Source organism: Oncorhynchus clarkii, chromosome 16 (assembly GCF_045791955.1).
Source record: "Oncorhynchus clarkii lewisi isolate Uvic-CL-2024 chromosome 16, UVic_Ocla_1.0, whole genome shotgun sequence".
NCBI classification, from domain to species: Eukaryota; Metazoa; Chordata; class Actinopteri; order Salmoniformes; family Salmonidae; genus Oncorhynchus; species Oncorhynchus clarkii.
Window position 1 is genome coordinate 11034897 of NC_092162.1, and position 16310 is coordinate 11051206.

Below are 16310 nucleotides of genomic sequence, written 5' to 3' on the forward strand. Positions count from 1 at the left end.
TTTAATAAGCCATTGACGTTTTGTGGAATACAGTCCGAAAAATAAAACAGAATCTGTTACTGACAAGATTATGGTTTAGCTTCTAACATATAATAGGCCGTTTTCCTGGATACAGATTAAGCCTAGTCTTGGACTAAGAATCACTTTCAATGGAGAGTCCACGTCTGTCTATTCCAGGGCTGTTTATTCCAGGGCTGTTTATTCCAGGGCTGTTTATTCAATGGCTTTTTATTCCATTTTTTTTTATTCCAGGACTCTTTAGTCCGGGGCTCTTTAGTCCAGGACTCTTTAGTCCGGGGCTCTTTATTACGGGACTCTTTAGTCCGGGGCTCTTTAGTCCGGGGCTCTTTAGTCCGGGACTCTTTAGTCCGGGACTCTTTAGTCCGGGGCTCTTTATTCCGGGATTCTTTAGTCCAGGGCTCTTTATTCCGGGACTCTTTAGTCCGGGGCTCTTTAGTCCAGGACTCTTTAGTCCGGGGCTCTTTAGTCCAGGACTCTTTAGTCCGGGACTCTTTAGTCCGGGGCTCTTTATTCCGGGACTCTTTAGTCCGGGGCTCTTTATTCCAGGACTCTTTATTCCGGGGCTCTTTATTCCAGGACTCTTTAGTCCGGGGCTCTTTATTCCAGGACTCTTTAGTCCGGAGCTCTTTAGTCCGGGGCTCTTTAGTCCGGGGCTCTTTAGTCCAGGACTCTTTAGTCCGGGACTCTTTAGTCCGGGGCTCTTTATTCCGGGACTCTTTAGTCCAGGGCTCTTTATTCCGGGACTCTTTAGTCCGGGGCTCTTTATTCCAGGACTCTTGATTCCGGGGCTCTTTATTCCAGGACTCTTTAGTCCGGGGCTCTTTATTCCAGGACTCTTTAGTCCGGAGCTCTTTAGTCCGGGGCTCTTTAGTCCGGGGCTCTTTAGTCCGGAGCTCTTTAGTCCGGGGCTCTTTATTCCAGGACTCTTTAGTCCGGGGCTCTTTAGTCCGGGGCTCTTTAGTCCGGGGCTCTTTAGTCCGGAGCTCTTTAGTCCGGGGCTCTTTATTCCAGGACTCTTTAGTCCGGGGCTCTTTAGTCCGGGGCTCTTTAGTCCGGGGCTCTTTATTCCAGGACTCTTTAGTCCGGGGCTCTTTAGTCCGGGGCTCTTTAGTCCAGGACTCTTTAGTCCGGAGCTCTTTAGTCCGGGGCTCTTTAGTCCGGGGCTCTTTAGTCCGGAGCTCTTTAGTCCGGGGCTCTTTAGTCCGGAGCTCTTTAGTCCGGGGCTCTTTAGTCCGGGGCTCTTTAGTCCGGAGCTCTTTAGTCCGGGGCTCTTTATTCCAGGACTCTTTAGTCCGGAGCTCTTTAGTCCGAGGCTCTTTAGTCCGGGGCTCTTTATTACGGGACTCTTTAGTCCGGGGCTCTTTAGTCCGGGGCTCTTTAGTCCGGGACTCTTTAGTCCGGGGCTCTTTAGTCCGGGGCTCTTTATTCCAGGACTCTTTAGTCCGGGGCTCTTTAGTCCGGGGCTCTTTAGTCCAGGGCTCTTTATTCCGGGACTCTTTAGTCCGGGGCTCTTTATTCCAGGACTCTTTATTCCGGGGCTCTTTATTCCAGGACTCTTTAGTCCGGGGCTCTTTATTCCAGGACTCTTTAGTCCGGAGCTCTTTAGTCCGGGGCTCTTTAGTCCGGGGCTCTTTAGTCCGGAGCTCTTTAGTCCGGGGCTCTTTATTCCAGGACTCTTTAGTCCAGGACTCTTTAGGGGCTCTTTCGTCCGGGGCTCTTTAGTCCGGAGCTCTTTAGTCCGGAGCTCTTTAGTCCGGGGCTCTTTAGTCCGGGGCTCTTTAGACCGGAGCTCTTTAGTCCGGGGCTCTTTATTCCAGGACTCTTTAGTCCGGGGCTCTTTAGTCCGGGGCTCTTTAGTCCGGGGCTCTTTAGTCCGGAGCTCTTTAGTCCGGAGCTCTTTAGTCCGGGGCTCTTTAGTCCGGGGCTCTTTAGTCCGGAGCTCTTTAGTCCGGGGCTCTTTATTCCAGGACTCTTTAGTCCGGGGCTCTTTAGTCCGGGGCTCTTTAGTCCGGGGCTCTTTAGTCCGGAGCTCTTTAGTCCGGGGCTCTTTATTCCAGGACTCTTTAGTCCGAGGCTCTTTATTCCAGGACTCTTTAGTCCGTGGCTCTTTAGTCCGGGGCTCTTTAGTCCGGGGCTCTTTAGTCCGGGCCTCTTTAGTCCGGAGCTCTTTAGTCCGGGGCTCTTTAGTCCGGAGCTCTTTAGTCCGGGGCTCTTTAGTCCGGGGCTCTTTAGTCCGGAGCTCTTTAGTCCGGGGCTCTTTATTCCAGGACTCTTTAGTCCGGGGCTCTTTAGTCCAGGACTCTTTAGTCCGGGGCTCTTTATTACGTGACTCTTTAGTCCGGGGCTCTTTAGTCCAGGACTCTTTAGTCCGGGGCTCTTTATTACGGGACTCTTTAGTCCGGGGCTCTTTAGTCCGGGGCTCTTTAGTCCGGGGCTCTTTAGTCCGGGACTCTTTAGTCCGGGGCTCTTTAGTCCGGGGCTCTTTAGTCCAGGACTCTTTAGTCCGGGGCTCTTTAGTCCAGGACTCTTTAGTCCGGGGCTCTTTAGTCCAGGACTCTTTAGTCCGGGACTCTTTAGTCCGGGGCTCTTTATTCCGGGACTCTTTAGTCCAGGGCTCTTTATTCCGGGACTCTTTAGTCCGGGGCTCTTTATTCCAGGACTCTTTATTCCGGGGCTCTTTATTCCAGGACTCTTTAGTCCGGGGCTCTTTATTCCAGGACTCTTTAGTCCGGAGCTCTTTAGTCCGGGGCTCTTTAGTCCAGGGCTCTTTAGTCCAAGGCTCTTTAGTCCAGGACTCTTTAGTCCGGGACTCTTTAGTCCGGGGCTCTTTATTCCGGGACTCTTTAGTCCAGGGCTCTTTATTCCGGGACTCTTTAGTCCGGGGCTCTTTATTCCAGGACTCTTGATTCCGGGGCTCTTTATTCCAGGACTCTTTAGTCCGGGGCTCTTTATTCCAGGACTCTTTAGTCCGGGGCTCTTTAGTCCGGGGCTATTTAGTCCGGGGCTCTTTAGTCCGGAGCTCTTTAGTCCGGGGCTCTTTATTCCAAGACTCTTTAGTCCGGGGCTCTTTAGTCCGGGGCTCTTTAGTCCGGAGCTCTTTAGTCCGGAGCTCTTTAGTCCAGGGCTCTTTAGTCCGGGGCTCTTTAGTCCGGAGCTCTTTAGTCCGGGGCTCTTTATTCCAGGACTCTTTAGTCCGGGGCTCTTTAGTCCGGGGCTCTTTAGTCCGGGGCTCTTTAGTCCGGAGCTCTTTAGTCCGGGGCTCTTTATTCCAGGACTCTTTAGTCCGGGGCTCTTTAGTCCGGGGCTCTTTAGTCCGGGGCTCTTTATTCCAGGACTCTTTAGTCCGGGGCTCTTTAGTCCGGGGCTCTTTAGTCCAGGACTCTTTAGTCCGGAGCTCTTTAGTCCGGGGCTCTTTAGTCCGGGGCTCTTTAGTCCGGAGCTCTTTAGTCCGGGCCTCTTTATTCCAGGACTCTTTTGTCCGGAGCTCTTTAGTCCGAGGCTCTTTAGTCCGGGGCTCTTTATTTCAGGACTCTTTAGTCCGGGGCTCTTTATTACGGGACTCTTTAGTCCGGGGCTCTTTAGTCCGGGGCTCTTTAGTCCGGGACTCTTTAGTCCGGGGCTCTTTAGTCCGGGGCTCTTTAGTCCGGGGCTCTTTATTCCAGGACTCTTTAGTCCGGGGCTCTTTAGTCCGGGGCTCTTTAGTCCAGGACTCTTTAGTCCAGGACTCTTTAGTCCGGAGCTCTTTAGTCCGGGGCTCTTTAGTCCGGGGCTCTTTAGTCCGGAGCTCTTTAGTCCGGGGCTCTTTATTCCAGGACTCTTTTGTCCGGAGCTCTTTAGTCCGAGGCTCTTTAGTCCGGGGCTCTTTATTCCGGGACTCTTTAGTCCAGGGCTCTTTATTCCGGGACTCTTTAGTCCGGGGCTCTTTATTCCAGGACTCTTTATTCCGGGGCTCTTTATTCCAGGACTCTTTAGTCCGGGGCTCTTTATTCCAGGACTCTTTAGTCCGGAGCTCTTTAGTCCGGGGCTCTTTAGTCCAGGGCTCTTTAGTCCAAGGCTCTTTAGTCCAGGACTCTTTAGTCCGGGACTCTTTAGTCCGGGGCTCTTTATTCCGGGACTCTTTAGTCCAGGGCTCTTTATTCCGGGACTCTTTAGTCCGGGGCTCTTTATTCCAGGACTCTTGATTCCGGGGCTCTTTATTCCAGGACTCTTTAGTCCGGGGCTCTTTATTCCAGGACTCTTTAGTCCGGGGCTCTTTAGTCCGGGGCTCTTTAGTCCGGGGCTCTTTAGTCCGGAGCTCTTTAGTCCGGGGCTCTTTATTCCAGGACTCTTTAGTCCGGGGCTCTTTAGTCCGGGGCTCTTTAGTCCGGAGCTCTTTAGTCCGGAGCTCTTTAGTCCAGGGCTCTTTAGTCCGGGGCTCTTTAGTCCGGAGCTCTTTAGTCCGGGGCTCTTTATTCCAGGACTCTTTAGTCCGGGGCTCTTTAGTCCGGGGCTCTTTAGTCCGGGGCTCTTTAGTCCGGAGCTCTTTAGTCCGGGGCTCTTTATTCCAGGACTCTTTAGTCCGGGGCTCTTTAGTCCGGGGCTCTTTAGTCCGGGGCTCTTTATTCCAGGACTCTTTAGTCCGGGGCTCTTTAGTCCGGGGCTCTTTAGTCCAGGACTCTTTAGTCCGGAGCTCTTTAGTCCGGGGCTCTTTAGTCCGGGGCTCTTTAGTCCGGAGCTCTTTAGTCCGGGGCTCTTTAGTCCGGGGCTCTTTAGTCCGGGGCTCTTTATTCCAGGACTCTTTATTCCGGGGCTCTTTATTCCAGGACTCTTTAGTCCGGGGCTCTTTAGTCCGGGGGGACTCTTTAGTCCGGAGCTCTTTAGTCCGGGGCTCTTTAGTCCGGGGCTCTTTAGTCCGGAGCTCTTTAGTCCGGGGCTCTTTATTCCAGGACTCTTTAGTCCGGGGCTCTTTTGTCCGGGGCTCTTTATTCCGGAGCTCTTTAGTCCGGAGCTCTTTAGTCCGGGGCTCTTTAGTCCGGGGCTCTTTAGACCGGAGCTCTTTAGTCCGGGGCTCTTTAGTCCGGGGCTCTTTATTCCAGGACTCTTTAGTCTGGGTCTCTTTATTCCAGGACTCTTTAGTCCGGAGCTCTTTAGTCCGGGGCTCTTTAGTCCGGGGCTCTTTATTCCAGGACTCTTTAGTCCGGGGCTCTTTATTCCAGGACTCTTTAGTCCGGGGCTCTTTAGTCCGGGGCTCTTTAGTCCGGGGCTCTTTAGTCCGGGGCTCTTTATTCCAGGACTCTTTAGTCCGGGGCTCTTTATTCCAGGACTCTTTAGTCCGGGGCTCTTTAGTCCGGGGCTCTTTAGTCCGGGGCTCTTTATTCCAGGACTCTTTAGTCCGGGGCTCTTTTAGCTCCGGGGCTCTTTAGTCCGGGGCTCTTTAGGACTCTTTAGTCCGGGGAGTCCGGGGCTCTTTAGTCCGGGGCTCTTTAGTCCGGGGCTCTTTAGTCCGGAGCTCTTTAGTCCGGAGGCTCTTTAGTCCGGGGCTCTTTAGTCCGGGGCTCTTTAGTCCAGGGCTCTTTAGTCCGGGGCTCTTTATTCCAGGACTCTTTAGTCCGGGGCTCTTTATTCCAGGACTCTTTAGTCCGGGGCTCTTTAGTCCGGAGCTCTTTAGTCCGGGAGCTCTTTAGTCCGGGGCTCTTTAGTCCGGGGCTCTTTAGTCCGGGGCTCTTTAGTCCGGGGCTCTTTATTCCCGGACTCTTTAGTCCGGGGCTCTTTAGTCCGGGGCTCTTTAGTCCGGAGCTCTTTAGTCCGGGGCTCTTTATTCCAGGACTCTTTAGTCCGAGGCTCTTTATTCCAGGACTCTTTAGTCCGTGGCTCTTTAGTCCGGGGCTCTTTAGTCCGGGGCTCTTTATTCCAGGACTCTTTAGTCCGGGGCTCTTTAGTCCGGGGCTCTTTATTCCAGGACTCTTTAGTCCGGGGCTCTTTAGTCCGGGGCTCTTTAGTCCGGAGCTCTTTAGTCCGGAGCTCTTTAGTCCGGGGCTCTTTAGTCCGGGGCTCTTTAGTCCAGAGCTCTTTAGTCCGGGGCTCTTTAGTCCGGAGCTCTTTAGTCCGGGGCTCTTTAGTCCGGGGCTCTTTATTCCAGGACTCTTTAGTCCGGAGCTCTTTAGTCCGGGGCTCTTTAGTCCGGGGCTCTTTATTCCAGGACTCTTTAGTCCGGAGCTCTTTAGTCCAGGGCTCTTTAGTCCGGGGCTCTTTATTCCGGGACTCTTTAGTCCGGGACTCTTTATTCCGGGACTCTTTAGTCCGGGGCTCTTTAGTCCGGGGCTCTTTAGTCCGGGGCTCTTTAGTCCGGGACTCTTTAGTCCGGGGCTCTTTAGTCCAGGACTCTTTAGTCCGGGGCTCTTTAGTCCAGGACTCTTTAGTCCGGGACTCTTTAGTCCGGGGCTCTTTATTCCGGGACTCTTTACTCCAGGGCTCTTTATTCCGGGACTCTTTAGTCCGGGGCTCTTTAGTCCAGAGCTCTTTAGTCCGGGGCTCTTTATTCCAGGACTCTTTAGTCCGGGTCTCTTTAGTCCGGGGCTCTTTAGTCCGGAGCTCTTTAGTCCGGAGCTCTTTAGTCCGGGGCTCTTTAGTCCGGGGCTCTTTAGTCCGGAGCTCTTTAGTCCGGGGCTCTTTATTCCAGGACTCTTTAGTCCGGGGTTCTTTAGTCCGGGGCTCTTTAGTCCGGGGCTCTTTATTCCGGGACTCTTTATTCCAAGACTCTTTAGTCCGGGGCTCTTTATTCCAGGACTCTTTAGTCCGGGGCTCTTTATTCCAGGACTCTTTAGTCCGGGGCTCTTTAGTCCGGACTCTTTAGTCCGGGGCTCTTTAGTCCGGGGCTCTTTATTCCAGGACTCTTTAGTCCGGGGCTCTTTTTCCAGGACTCTTTAGTCCGGGGCTCTTTAGTCCGGGGCTCTTTAGTCCGGGGCTCTTTATTCCAGGACTCTTTAGTCCGGGGCTCTTTAGTCCGGGGCTCTTTAGTCCGGGGCTCTTTAGTCCGGGGCTCTTTAGTCTCTTTAGGGGCTCTCTTTAGTCCGGGGCTCTTTTCCAGGAGCTCTTTAGTCCGGAGCTCTTTAGTCCGGGACTCTTTAGTCCGGGGTCCGGGGCTCTTTAGTCCGGGGCTCTTTAGTCCGGGGCTCTTTAGTCCGGGGCTCTTTAGTCCGGGGCTCGGGGCTCTTTATTCTCTTTAGTCCGGGACTCTTTTTCCGGGGCTCTTTAGTTCGGGGCTCTTTAGTCCGGGGCTCTTTAGTCCGGGGCTCGGACTCTTTAGTCCGGGGGTCCAGGCTCTTTAGTCCGGGGCTCTTTAGTCCAGGACTCTTTAGTCCGGGGCTCTTTAGTCCGGAGCTCTTTAGTCCGGGGCTCTTTAGTCCGGGGCTCTTTAGTCCAGGGCTCTTTAGTCCGGGGCTCTTTATTCCAGGACTCTTTAGTCCGGGGCTCTTTAGTCCGGGGCTCTTTAGTCCGGGGCTCTTTAGTCCGGGGCTCTTTAGTCCGGGGCTCTTTAGTCCGGAGGCTCTTTAGTCCGGAGCTCTTTAGTCCGGGGCTCTTTAGTCCGGGACTCTTTAGTCCGGGGCTCTTTAGTCCGGGGCTCTTTAGTCCGGGGCTCTTTATTCCGGGACTCTTTAGTCCGGGGCTCTTTATTCCAGGACTCTTTAGTCCGGGGCTCTTTAGTCCGGGGCTCTTTAGTCCGGGGCTCTTTAGTCCAGGGCTCTTTAGTCCGGAGGCTCTTTAGTCCGGGGCTCTTTAGTCCGGGGCTCTTTAGTCCGGAGCTCTTTAGTCCGGGGCTCTTTATTCCAGGACTCTTTAGTCCGGGGCTCTTTAGTCCGGGGCTCTTTCCGGGGCTCTTTAGTCCGGAGCTCTTTAGTCCGGGGCTCTTTAGTCCGGGGCTCTTTAGTCCGGAGCTCTTTAGTCCGGGGCTCTTTATTCCAGGACTCTTTAGTCCGGGGCTCTTTAGTCCGGGGCTCTTTAGTCCGGGGCTCTTTAGTCCGGAGCTCTTTAGTCCGGAGCTCTTTAGTCCGGGGCTCTTTAGTCCGGGGCTCTTTAGTCCGGCTCTTTAGTCCGGCTCTTTAGTCCGGGGCTCTTTATTCCAGGACTCTTTAGTCCGGGGCTCTTTAGTCCGGGGCTCTTTAGTCCGGAGCTCTTTAGTCCGGGGCTCTTTATTCCAGGACTCTTTAGTCCGGGGCTCTTTATTCCAGGACTCTTTAGTCTCGTCCGGGGCTCTTTAGTCCGGGGCTCTTTAGTCCGGGGCTCTTTATTCCAGGACTCTTTAGTCCGGGGCTCTTTAGTCCGGGGCTCTTTATTCCAGGACTCTTTAGTCCGGGGCTCTTTAGTCCGGGGCTCTTTAGTCCGGAGCTCTTTAGTCCGGGGCTCTTTAGTCCAGGACTCTTTAGTCCGGAGCTCTTTAGTCCGGGGCTCTTTTTAGTCCGGGGCTCTTTAGTCCGGAGCTCTTTAGTCCGGGGCTCTTTAGTCCGGGGCTCTTTAGTCCAGGGCTCTTTAGTCCGGGGCTCTTTATTCCAGGACTCTTTAGTCCGGGGCTCTTTAGTCCGGGGCTCTTTAGTCCGGGGCTCTTTAGTCCGGAGCTCTTTAGTCCGGAGCTCTTTAGTCCGGGGCTCTTTAGTCCGGGGCTCTTTAGTCCGGAGCTCTTTAGTCCGGGGCTCTTTATTCCAGGGGCTCTTTAGTCCGGGGCTCTTTAGTCCGGGGCTCTTTAGTCTCTTTAGTCCGGGGCTCTTTATTCCAGGACTCTTTAGTCCGGGGCTCTTTATTCCAGGACTCTTTAGTCCGGGGCTCTTTAGTCCGGGGCTCTTTAGTCCGGGGCTCTTTATTCCAGGACTCTTTACTCTTTAGTCCGGGGCTCTTTATTCCAGGACTCTTTAGTCCGGAGCTCTTTAGTCCGGGGCTCTTTAGTCCGGGGCTCTTTAGTCCGGAGCTCTTTAGTCCGGGGCTCTTTATTCCAGGACTCTTTAGTCCGGGGCTCTTTTGTCCGGGGCTCTTTATTCCGGAGCTCTTTAGTCCGGGGCTCTTTAGTCCGGGGCTCTTTAGACCGGAGCTCTTTAGTCCGGGGCTCTTTATTCCAGGACTCTTTAGTCCGGGGCTCTTTAGTCCGGGGCTCTTTAGTCCGGGGCTCTTTAGTCCGGAGCTCTTTAGTCCGGAGCTCTTTAGTCCGGGGCTCTTTAGTCCGGGGCTCTTTAGTCCGGAGCTCTTTAGTCCGGGGCTCTTTATTCCAGGACTCTTTAGTCCGGGGCTCTTTAGTCCGGGGCTCTTTAGTCCGGAGCTCTTTAGTCCGGGGCTCTTTATTCCAGGACTCTTTAGTCCGAGGCTCTTTATTCCAGGACTCTTTAGTCCGTGGCTCTTTAGTCCGGGGCTCTTTAGTCCGGGGCTCTTTATTCCAGGACTCTTTAGTCCGGGGCTCTTTAGTCCGGGGCTCTTTATTCCAGGACTCTTTAGTCCGGGGCTCTTTAGTCCGGGGCTCTTTAGTCCGGAGCTCTTTAGTCCGGAGCTCTTTAGTCCGGGGCTCTTTAGTCCGGGGCTCTTTAGTCCAGAGCTCTTTAGTCCGGGGCTCTTTAGTCCGGAGCTCTTTAGTCCGGGGCTCTTTAGTCCGGGGCTCTTTAGTCCGGAGCTCTTTAGTCCGGGGCTCTTTATTCCAGGACTCTTTAGTCCGGAGCTCTTTAGTCCGGGGCTCTTTAGTCCGGGGCTCTTTATTCCAGGACTCTTTAGTCCGGAGCTCTTTAGTCCGGGGCTCTTTAGTCCGGGGCTCTTTATTCCGGGACTCTTTAGTCCGGGACTCTTTATTACGGGACTCTTTAGTCCGGGGCTCTTTAGTCCGGGGCTCTTTAGTCCGGGGCTCTTTAGTCCGGGACTCTTTAGTCCGGGGCTCTTTAGTCCAGGACTCTTTAGTCCGGGGCTCTTTAGTCCAGGACTCTTTAGTCCGGGACTCTTTAGTCCGGGGCTCTTTATTCCGGGACTCTTTAGTCCAGGGCTCTTTATTCCGGGACTCTTTAGTCCGGGGCTCTTTAGTCCAGAGCTCTTTAGTCCGGGGATCTTTATTCCAGGACTCTTTAGTCCGGGTCTCTTTAGTCCGGGGCTCTTTAGTCCGGAGCTCTTTAGTCCGGAGCTCTTTAGTCCGGGGCTCTTTAGTCCGGGGCTCTTTAGTCCGGAGCTCTTTAGTCCGGGGCTCTTTATTCCAGGACTCTTTAGTCCGGGGTTCTTTAGTCCGGGGCTCTTTAGTCCAGGGCTCTTTATTCCGGGACTCTTTATTCCAAGACTCTTTAGTCCGGGTCTCTTTATTCCAGGACTCTTTAGTCCGGAGCTCTTTAGTCCGGGGCTCTTTAGTCCGGGGCTCTTTAGTCTAGGACTCTTTAGTCCGGGGCTCTTTATTCCAGGACTCTTTAGTCCGGGGCTCTTTAGTCCGGGGCTCTTTAGTCCGGGGCTCTTTATTCCAGGACTCTTTAGTCCGGGGCTCTTTATTCCAGGACTCTTTAGTCCGGGGCTCTTTAGTCCGGGGCTCTTTAGTCCGGGGCTCTTTATTCCAGGACTCTTTAGTCCGGGGCTCTTTAGTCCGGGGCTCTTTAGTCCAGGACTCTTTAGTCCGGAGCTCTTTAGTCCGGGGCTCTTTAGTCCGGGGCTCTTTAGTCCGGAGCTCTTTAGTCCGGGGCTCTTTAGTCCGGGGCTCTTTAGTCCAGGGCTCTTTAGTCCGGGGCTCTTTATTCCAGGACTCTTTAGTCCGAGGCTCTTTTGTCCGGAGCTCTTTAGTCCGGGGCTCTTTATTCCAGGACTCTTTAGTCCGGGGCTCTTTAGTCCGGGGCTCTTTAGTCCGGGGCTCTTCAGTCCGGAGCTCTTTAGTCCGGGGCTCTTTATTCCAGGATTCTTTAGTCCGGGGCTCTTTATTCCAGGACTCTTTAGTCCGGGGCTCTTTAGTCCGGGGCTCTTTAGTCCGGGGCTCTTTATTCCAGGACTCTTTAGTCCGGGGCTCTTTAGTCCGGGGCTCTTTAGTCCAGGACTCTTTAGTCCGGAGCTCTTTAGTCCGGGGCTCTTTAGTCCGGGGCTCTTTAGTCCGGAGCTCTTTAGTCCGGGGCTCTTTAGTCCGGAGCTCTTTAGTCCGGGGCTCTTTAGTCCGGAGCTCTTTAGTCCGGGGCTCTTTATTCCAGGACTCTTTAGTCCGGGGTTCTTTAGTCCGGGGCTCTTTAGTCCGGGGCTCTTTATTCCGGGACTCTTTATTCCAGGACTCTTTAGTCCGGGTCTCTTTATTCCAGGACTCTTTAGTCCGGAGCTCTTTAGTCCGGGGCTCTTTAGTCCGGGGCTCTTTAGTCCAGGACTCTTTAGTCCGGGGCTCTTTATTCCAGGACTCTTTAGTCCGGGGCTCTTTAGTCCGGGGCTCTTTAGTCCGGGGCTCTTTAGTCCGGGGCTCTTTATTCCAGGACTCTTTAGTCCGGGGCTCTTTAGTCCGGGGCTCTTTATTCCAGGACTCTTTAGTCCGGGGCTCTTTAGTCCGGGGCTAGGCTGCTTTTCCTTTGACTCCCCTCTCTCTTTCTCTCTTCCTCTTTCACTCTCTTCCTCTTTCCGCCTCTTTCTCTCACTTCCTCTCCCTCTTTTGCTCTCTTCATCTTCCTCTATCTTCCTCTTCCAGATTGGAATGAGGTATGAGAGGTACAGCCTCTGGGAAAGACTGTGTGTGTGTTTGGCATAGTTAGATGATGTTCAAGGAAAGCCAAGCTGTGTTTTTGTGAGAGATAACTATTGCAGCTCCTCTCTCTGTCCTGGCCATTAATCACAGGGTGTGTGTGTGCGTGTGCACGTGTAAGTGTGTCAGCCTGCATGTGTGTGTCTGGCAGAGTGTGTGCTGCATGAACTCTGTAGTCAGATTCAGCTTAGTGACAATAGAGTCTGATCCTGCTACTCTATGGAACGTGTGCTACATCTCTCTCTCTCTCTCTCTCTCTCTCTCTCTCTCTCTCTCTCTCTCTCGCTCTCTACCCCCTCTCTCTGCCTCTCTCTCTCTGCCTCTCTCTCTCTCTCGCTCCCTACCCCCCCTCTCTCTCTGCCTCTCTCTCTCATTCTCTACCCCCATCTCTCTCTGCCTCTCTCTCACTCTCTACCCCCCCGCTCTGCCTCTCTCTTCTTCTCTCTGCCTCTCTCTGCCTCGCTCTCTACTCCCCTCTCTCTCTGCCTCTCTCTCGCTCTCTACCCCCCTCTCTCTCTCTACCTCTCTCTGCCTCTCTCTCTCTCTCTCTCGCTCTCTACCCCCCCTCTCTCTCTCTCTAACTGCCTCTCTCTCTCTCGCTCTCTACCCCCCCTCTTTCTCTCTCTCTCAATTCAAGGGCGTTATTTACATGGGAAACATGTGTTAACGTTGCCAAAGCAAGTGAAATAGATCATAAACAATAGTGAAATAAACAGTAAAAATGAACAGTAAACATTACACTCACATAAGTTCCAAAAGAATAAAGACATGTCAAATGTCATATTGTGTCTATAAATAGTGTTGTAACGATGTACAAATGGTTAAAGTACAAAAGGGACAATAAATAAACATCAATATGGGTTGTATTTACAATGGTGTTTGTTCTTCACTGGTTGCCCTTTTCTTGTGGCAACAGGTCACACATTTTGCTGCTGTGATGGCATTTTGCTGCTGTGATACATTTGACAGGAGGTTAGGAAGTGCAGCTCAGTTTCCACCTCATTTTGTGGGCAGTGTGAACATAGCTGTCTTCTCTTGAGAGCCAGGTCTGCCTACGACGACCTTTCTCAATAGCAAGGCTATGCTCACTGAGTTTGTACATAGTCAAAGCTTTCCTTAAGTTTGGGTCAGTCACAGTGGTCAGGTATTCTGCCACTGTGTACTCTCTGTTTAGGGCCAAATATCATTCTAGTTTGCTCTGTTTTTTTGTTAATTCTTTCCAATATGTCAAGTAATTATCTTTGACTTTTCTCATGATTTGGTTGGGTTTAATTATGTTGCTGTCCTGGGGCTCTATGGGGTGTGTTTGTGTTTGTGAACAGAGCCCCAGGACCAGCTTGATTAGGGGACTCCTCTCCAGGTTCATCTCTCTGTAGGTGATGGCTTTGTTATGGAAGGTTTGGGAATCACTTCCTTTATTGAGGTGGTTGTAGAATTGAACACTTATTTTCTAGATTTTGTACATGGTGAATTCTGCATACAGAGTCTCAATTTGGTGTTTGTCCCATTTTATGAATTCTTGGTTGGTGAGCGGAACCCAGACCTCACAACCATAAAAGGCAATGGGCTCTATTACTGATTCAAGTATTTTTAGCCAGATCTTAATTGGTATGTCAAATGTTCCTTTTGATGGCATAGAATGCCCTTTTTGCCTTGTCTCTCAGATCGTTCACAGCTTTGTGGAAGTGACCTGTGGCGCTGATGTTTAGGTCGATGTATGTATAGTTTTCTGTGTGCTCTAGGGCAATGGTGTCTAGATGGAATTTGTATTTGGGGTCCTGGTGACTGTACATTTTTGGAACACCATTATTTTTGTCTTACTGAGATTTACCTCTGCCTCTCTCTCTCTCTCTCTCTCTGACTCTCTCTCTCTCTCCCTGCCTCTCTCTGACTCTCTCTCTCGGCCTCTCTCTCTCTCTCGGCCCCTCTCTCTCTCTCTCTCTGACTCTCTCTCTCGGCCTCTCTCTCTCTCTCGGCCCCTCTCTCTCTCTCTCGGCCTATCCTCTCTCTCTTTCGAGCCTCTCTCTCTCTCGGGCCTCCCTCTTGGGCCTCTCGCTCTCTCGGGCCACTCTCTTGGACCTCTCTCGGCCTCGCTCTCTCTCGGCCTCTGCCTCTATCTCGGTCTCTGTCTGACTCGCTCTCGCTCTCTGCCTTGCTCTCTCTCTCTCTCAGCCTCTCTCTCTCTCTCGGCCTCTGTCTGACTCGCTCTCGCTCTCTGCCTTGCTCTCCCTCTCTCTTTGCCCCTCTCTCTCTGCCCCTCTCTCTCTTTCTCTCTGCCTCTCTCTCTCTCTCTCTCTCTCTCCCTTTCTCTCTCTCAGCCTCTCTCTCTTGGGCCTCTATCTCTGTCTCTCTTTCTCCGCCTCTCTGTCTCTCTATATCTCAGCCTCTCTTCTCAGCCTCTCTTTCTCTCTCTGCTCTCTCTTGGCCCCCCTGTCTCTCTTTCTCTGCCTCTCTCTCTTTCTCTGCCCCTCTCTCTCTCTTTCTCGGGCCTCTCTCTTTCTCGGCCTCTCTCAGCCTATCCCTCACTCTCAATCACTCGCTTTCTCTCTTGGCCTCTCTCCCTCGCTCTGCCCCTCTCACAGGCCTCTTTCTCTCTCTCTCCGGCCTCCCTCTCTCTCTCTCGGCCTTGCTCTCGCACTCTCTCTCTGTCTCTCTCTCTCTCTTTGCTTCTCTCTCTCTCTGCCTCACTTTCTCTGCCTCTCTCTCTTTGCCTCTCTCTCTCGGCCTCTCTCTGCCTCGCTCTCTCTCTCTCTGCCCCCCTCTCTCTCTTTCTCTGCCTCGTTCTCTCTCAGGCCTCTCTCTGCCTCTCTCTAGCTCTCTCTCTCTCTCTGCCTCGCTCTCTCTCTGCCTCGCTCTCTCTCTCTTCCCCTCTTGCTGCCTTGCTGTGTGTGTGTGTGTGTGTGTGTGTGTGTGTGTGTGTGTGTGTGTGTGTGTGTGTGTGTCTGTGTGTGTGTGTGTGTGTTTGGTTCAGCATTATGTTTTTGTCAGCAGCAGTTTAATTTAGCCTTTGTTTGTTGTTTATGCCTCCTCCACTAATTCCACCTCTAAAGTACAGAGTGTACACTCCTAAAGGATTCTCAGACTACAGAGTGTACACTCCTAAGGGTTTCTCAGACTACAGAGTGTACACTCCTAAGGGTTTCTCAGACTACAGAGTGTACACCTTATCTCCTCTCCATATCTCTTCTCCTTATCTCCTCTCCTTATCTCCTCTCCATATCTCCTCTCCATATCTCCTCTCCATCTCCTCTCTTGCTATAAACATCCCATCCCAACTGTCTCTCTTGTTCAGAGGGAGTCATAATTATGACAGTATCCTCTCTCTCTCTTGTCCCATCTCTCTGTCTCTCTCTCTCTCTGGTCAGCCCCTCTCTCCTGTTCGGAGGGTTTTACAGAGCTGGGTTTCTATAATGGCTCTGTGTCTCAGACGGACTCTGGCGCCCCCTGCCTGCGGTGGGCAGAGTTTCCAGACTACGTGCTGCAGTACCCTGGCCGAGGCCTTGGGGAGCACAGCTACTGCCGTAACCCTGACAGAGAGTCCAACCCCTGGTGCTTCTTCAGACAGACCTCTGGGGCCATCGGCTGGGCCTACTGCGACTGCCACCAGGGTAAGTTTATAGCAAGCATACTTTATAGAGACAATATACTAAGAAAATCCAGTATTATATGCCGGGCCTACTGCGACTGCCAGGGTAGCCGTGTAGTGATTCCACTGAGCCCGTCCTCCTATAGCTCCTCCCATCAGCCTCCTTTGCTGTACAGAGTATCTACTCTGTATTTTTTCTAGACTATTGATTGGCTGATGTACCTGTCCTTCTCACCCTCTCTTAGGTGCAGCTCGGCTGGTGGGCGGGACATCGTCAAGAAGTGGACGTGTGGAGGTGTACCTGAATGGCCAGTGGGGGGCGGTGTGTGACTCTCATTGGACAGACAGAGATGCCAGTGTGATCTGCAGACAGCTGGGGTTGGGGTAAGAGAGTTATAGGAGTGTGTATGTTTGTGTTTGTGTGCCTCCTCATTGAGATCGGCATTGTAGCATCGCAGCATTTTCGTTTCAACTGTAAGACTGTGTATGTGTGTGTGTGTGTGTGTGTGTGTGTGTGTGTGTGTGTGTGTGTGTGTGTGTGTGTGTGTGTGTGTGTGTGTGTGTGTGTGTGTGTGTGTGTGTGTCCTCAGTGAGATCGGCACTGCTTTGCAGCAGTCCAGGTTCGGCTCGGGCTCCGGCCTCTTCCATTACGAGCGGCTGAGTTGCCGTGGAGATGAGAGCTCCGTCAGCCAATGCCAGAGCAGGACATTTGTTACCGGGGACTGTAGCCATGGAAACGAGGCGGGAGTTGTGTGTGCTCCACCAGAAGGTCAGTAGGAAGCTAGAGAGAAGGAAACACAGTGCGTACCTCGTGCCCCCACTCAGCATCCATATTGTGCTGTTGTGTCCTCCCCCAGGCAGTGGTCTTCCTCTACGATTGGTTGGAGGAGAAGAATACTTTGAGGGGCGTGTGGAGGTGTTCCACAGTGGTAGGTGGGGCTCTGTCTGCGATGACCAATGGGACGACAGAGATGCAGAGGTGGTCTGTCGACAGCTGGGCTTTGGGTGAGTGTG

At 52.6% G+C, this 16310-nt stretch overlaps 1 protein-coding gene across 1 annotated transcript in view; it reads left to right on the forward strand.

Annotated features, from left to right (window-relative positions):
* Positions 1 to 16310, forward strand: part of LOC139367945 (neurotrypsin-like) — a 34979-nt gene that overhangs the window by 10336 nt on the left and 8333 nt on the right. The window contains exons 3-6 of the mRNA XM_071106348.1: positions 15076 to 15318; positions 15542 to 15680; positions 15887 to 16065; positions 16154 to 16301. Of these exons, the coding sequence (XP_070962449.1) occupies positions 15076 to 15318; positions 15542 to 15680; positions 15887 to 16065; positions 16154 to 16301 (709 nt within the window). The remainder of the gene's footprint in view (positions 1 to 15075; positions 15319 to 15541; positions 15681 to 15886; positions 16066 to 16153; positions 16302 to 16310) is intronic.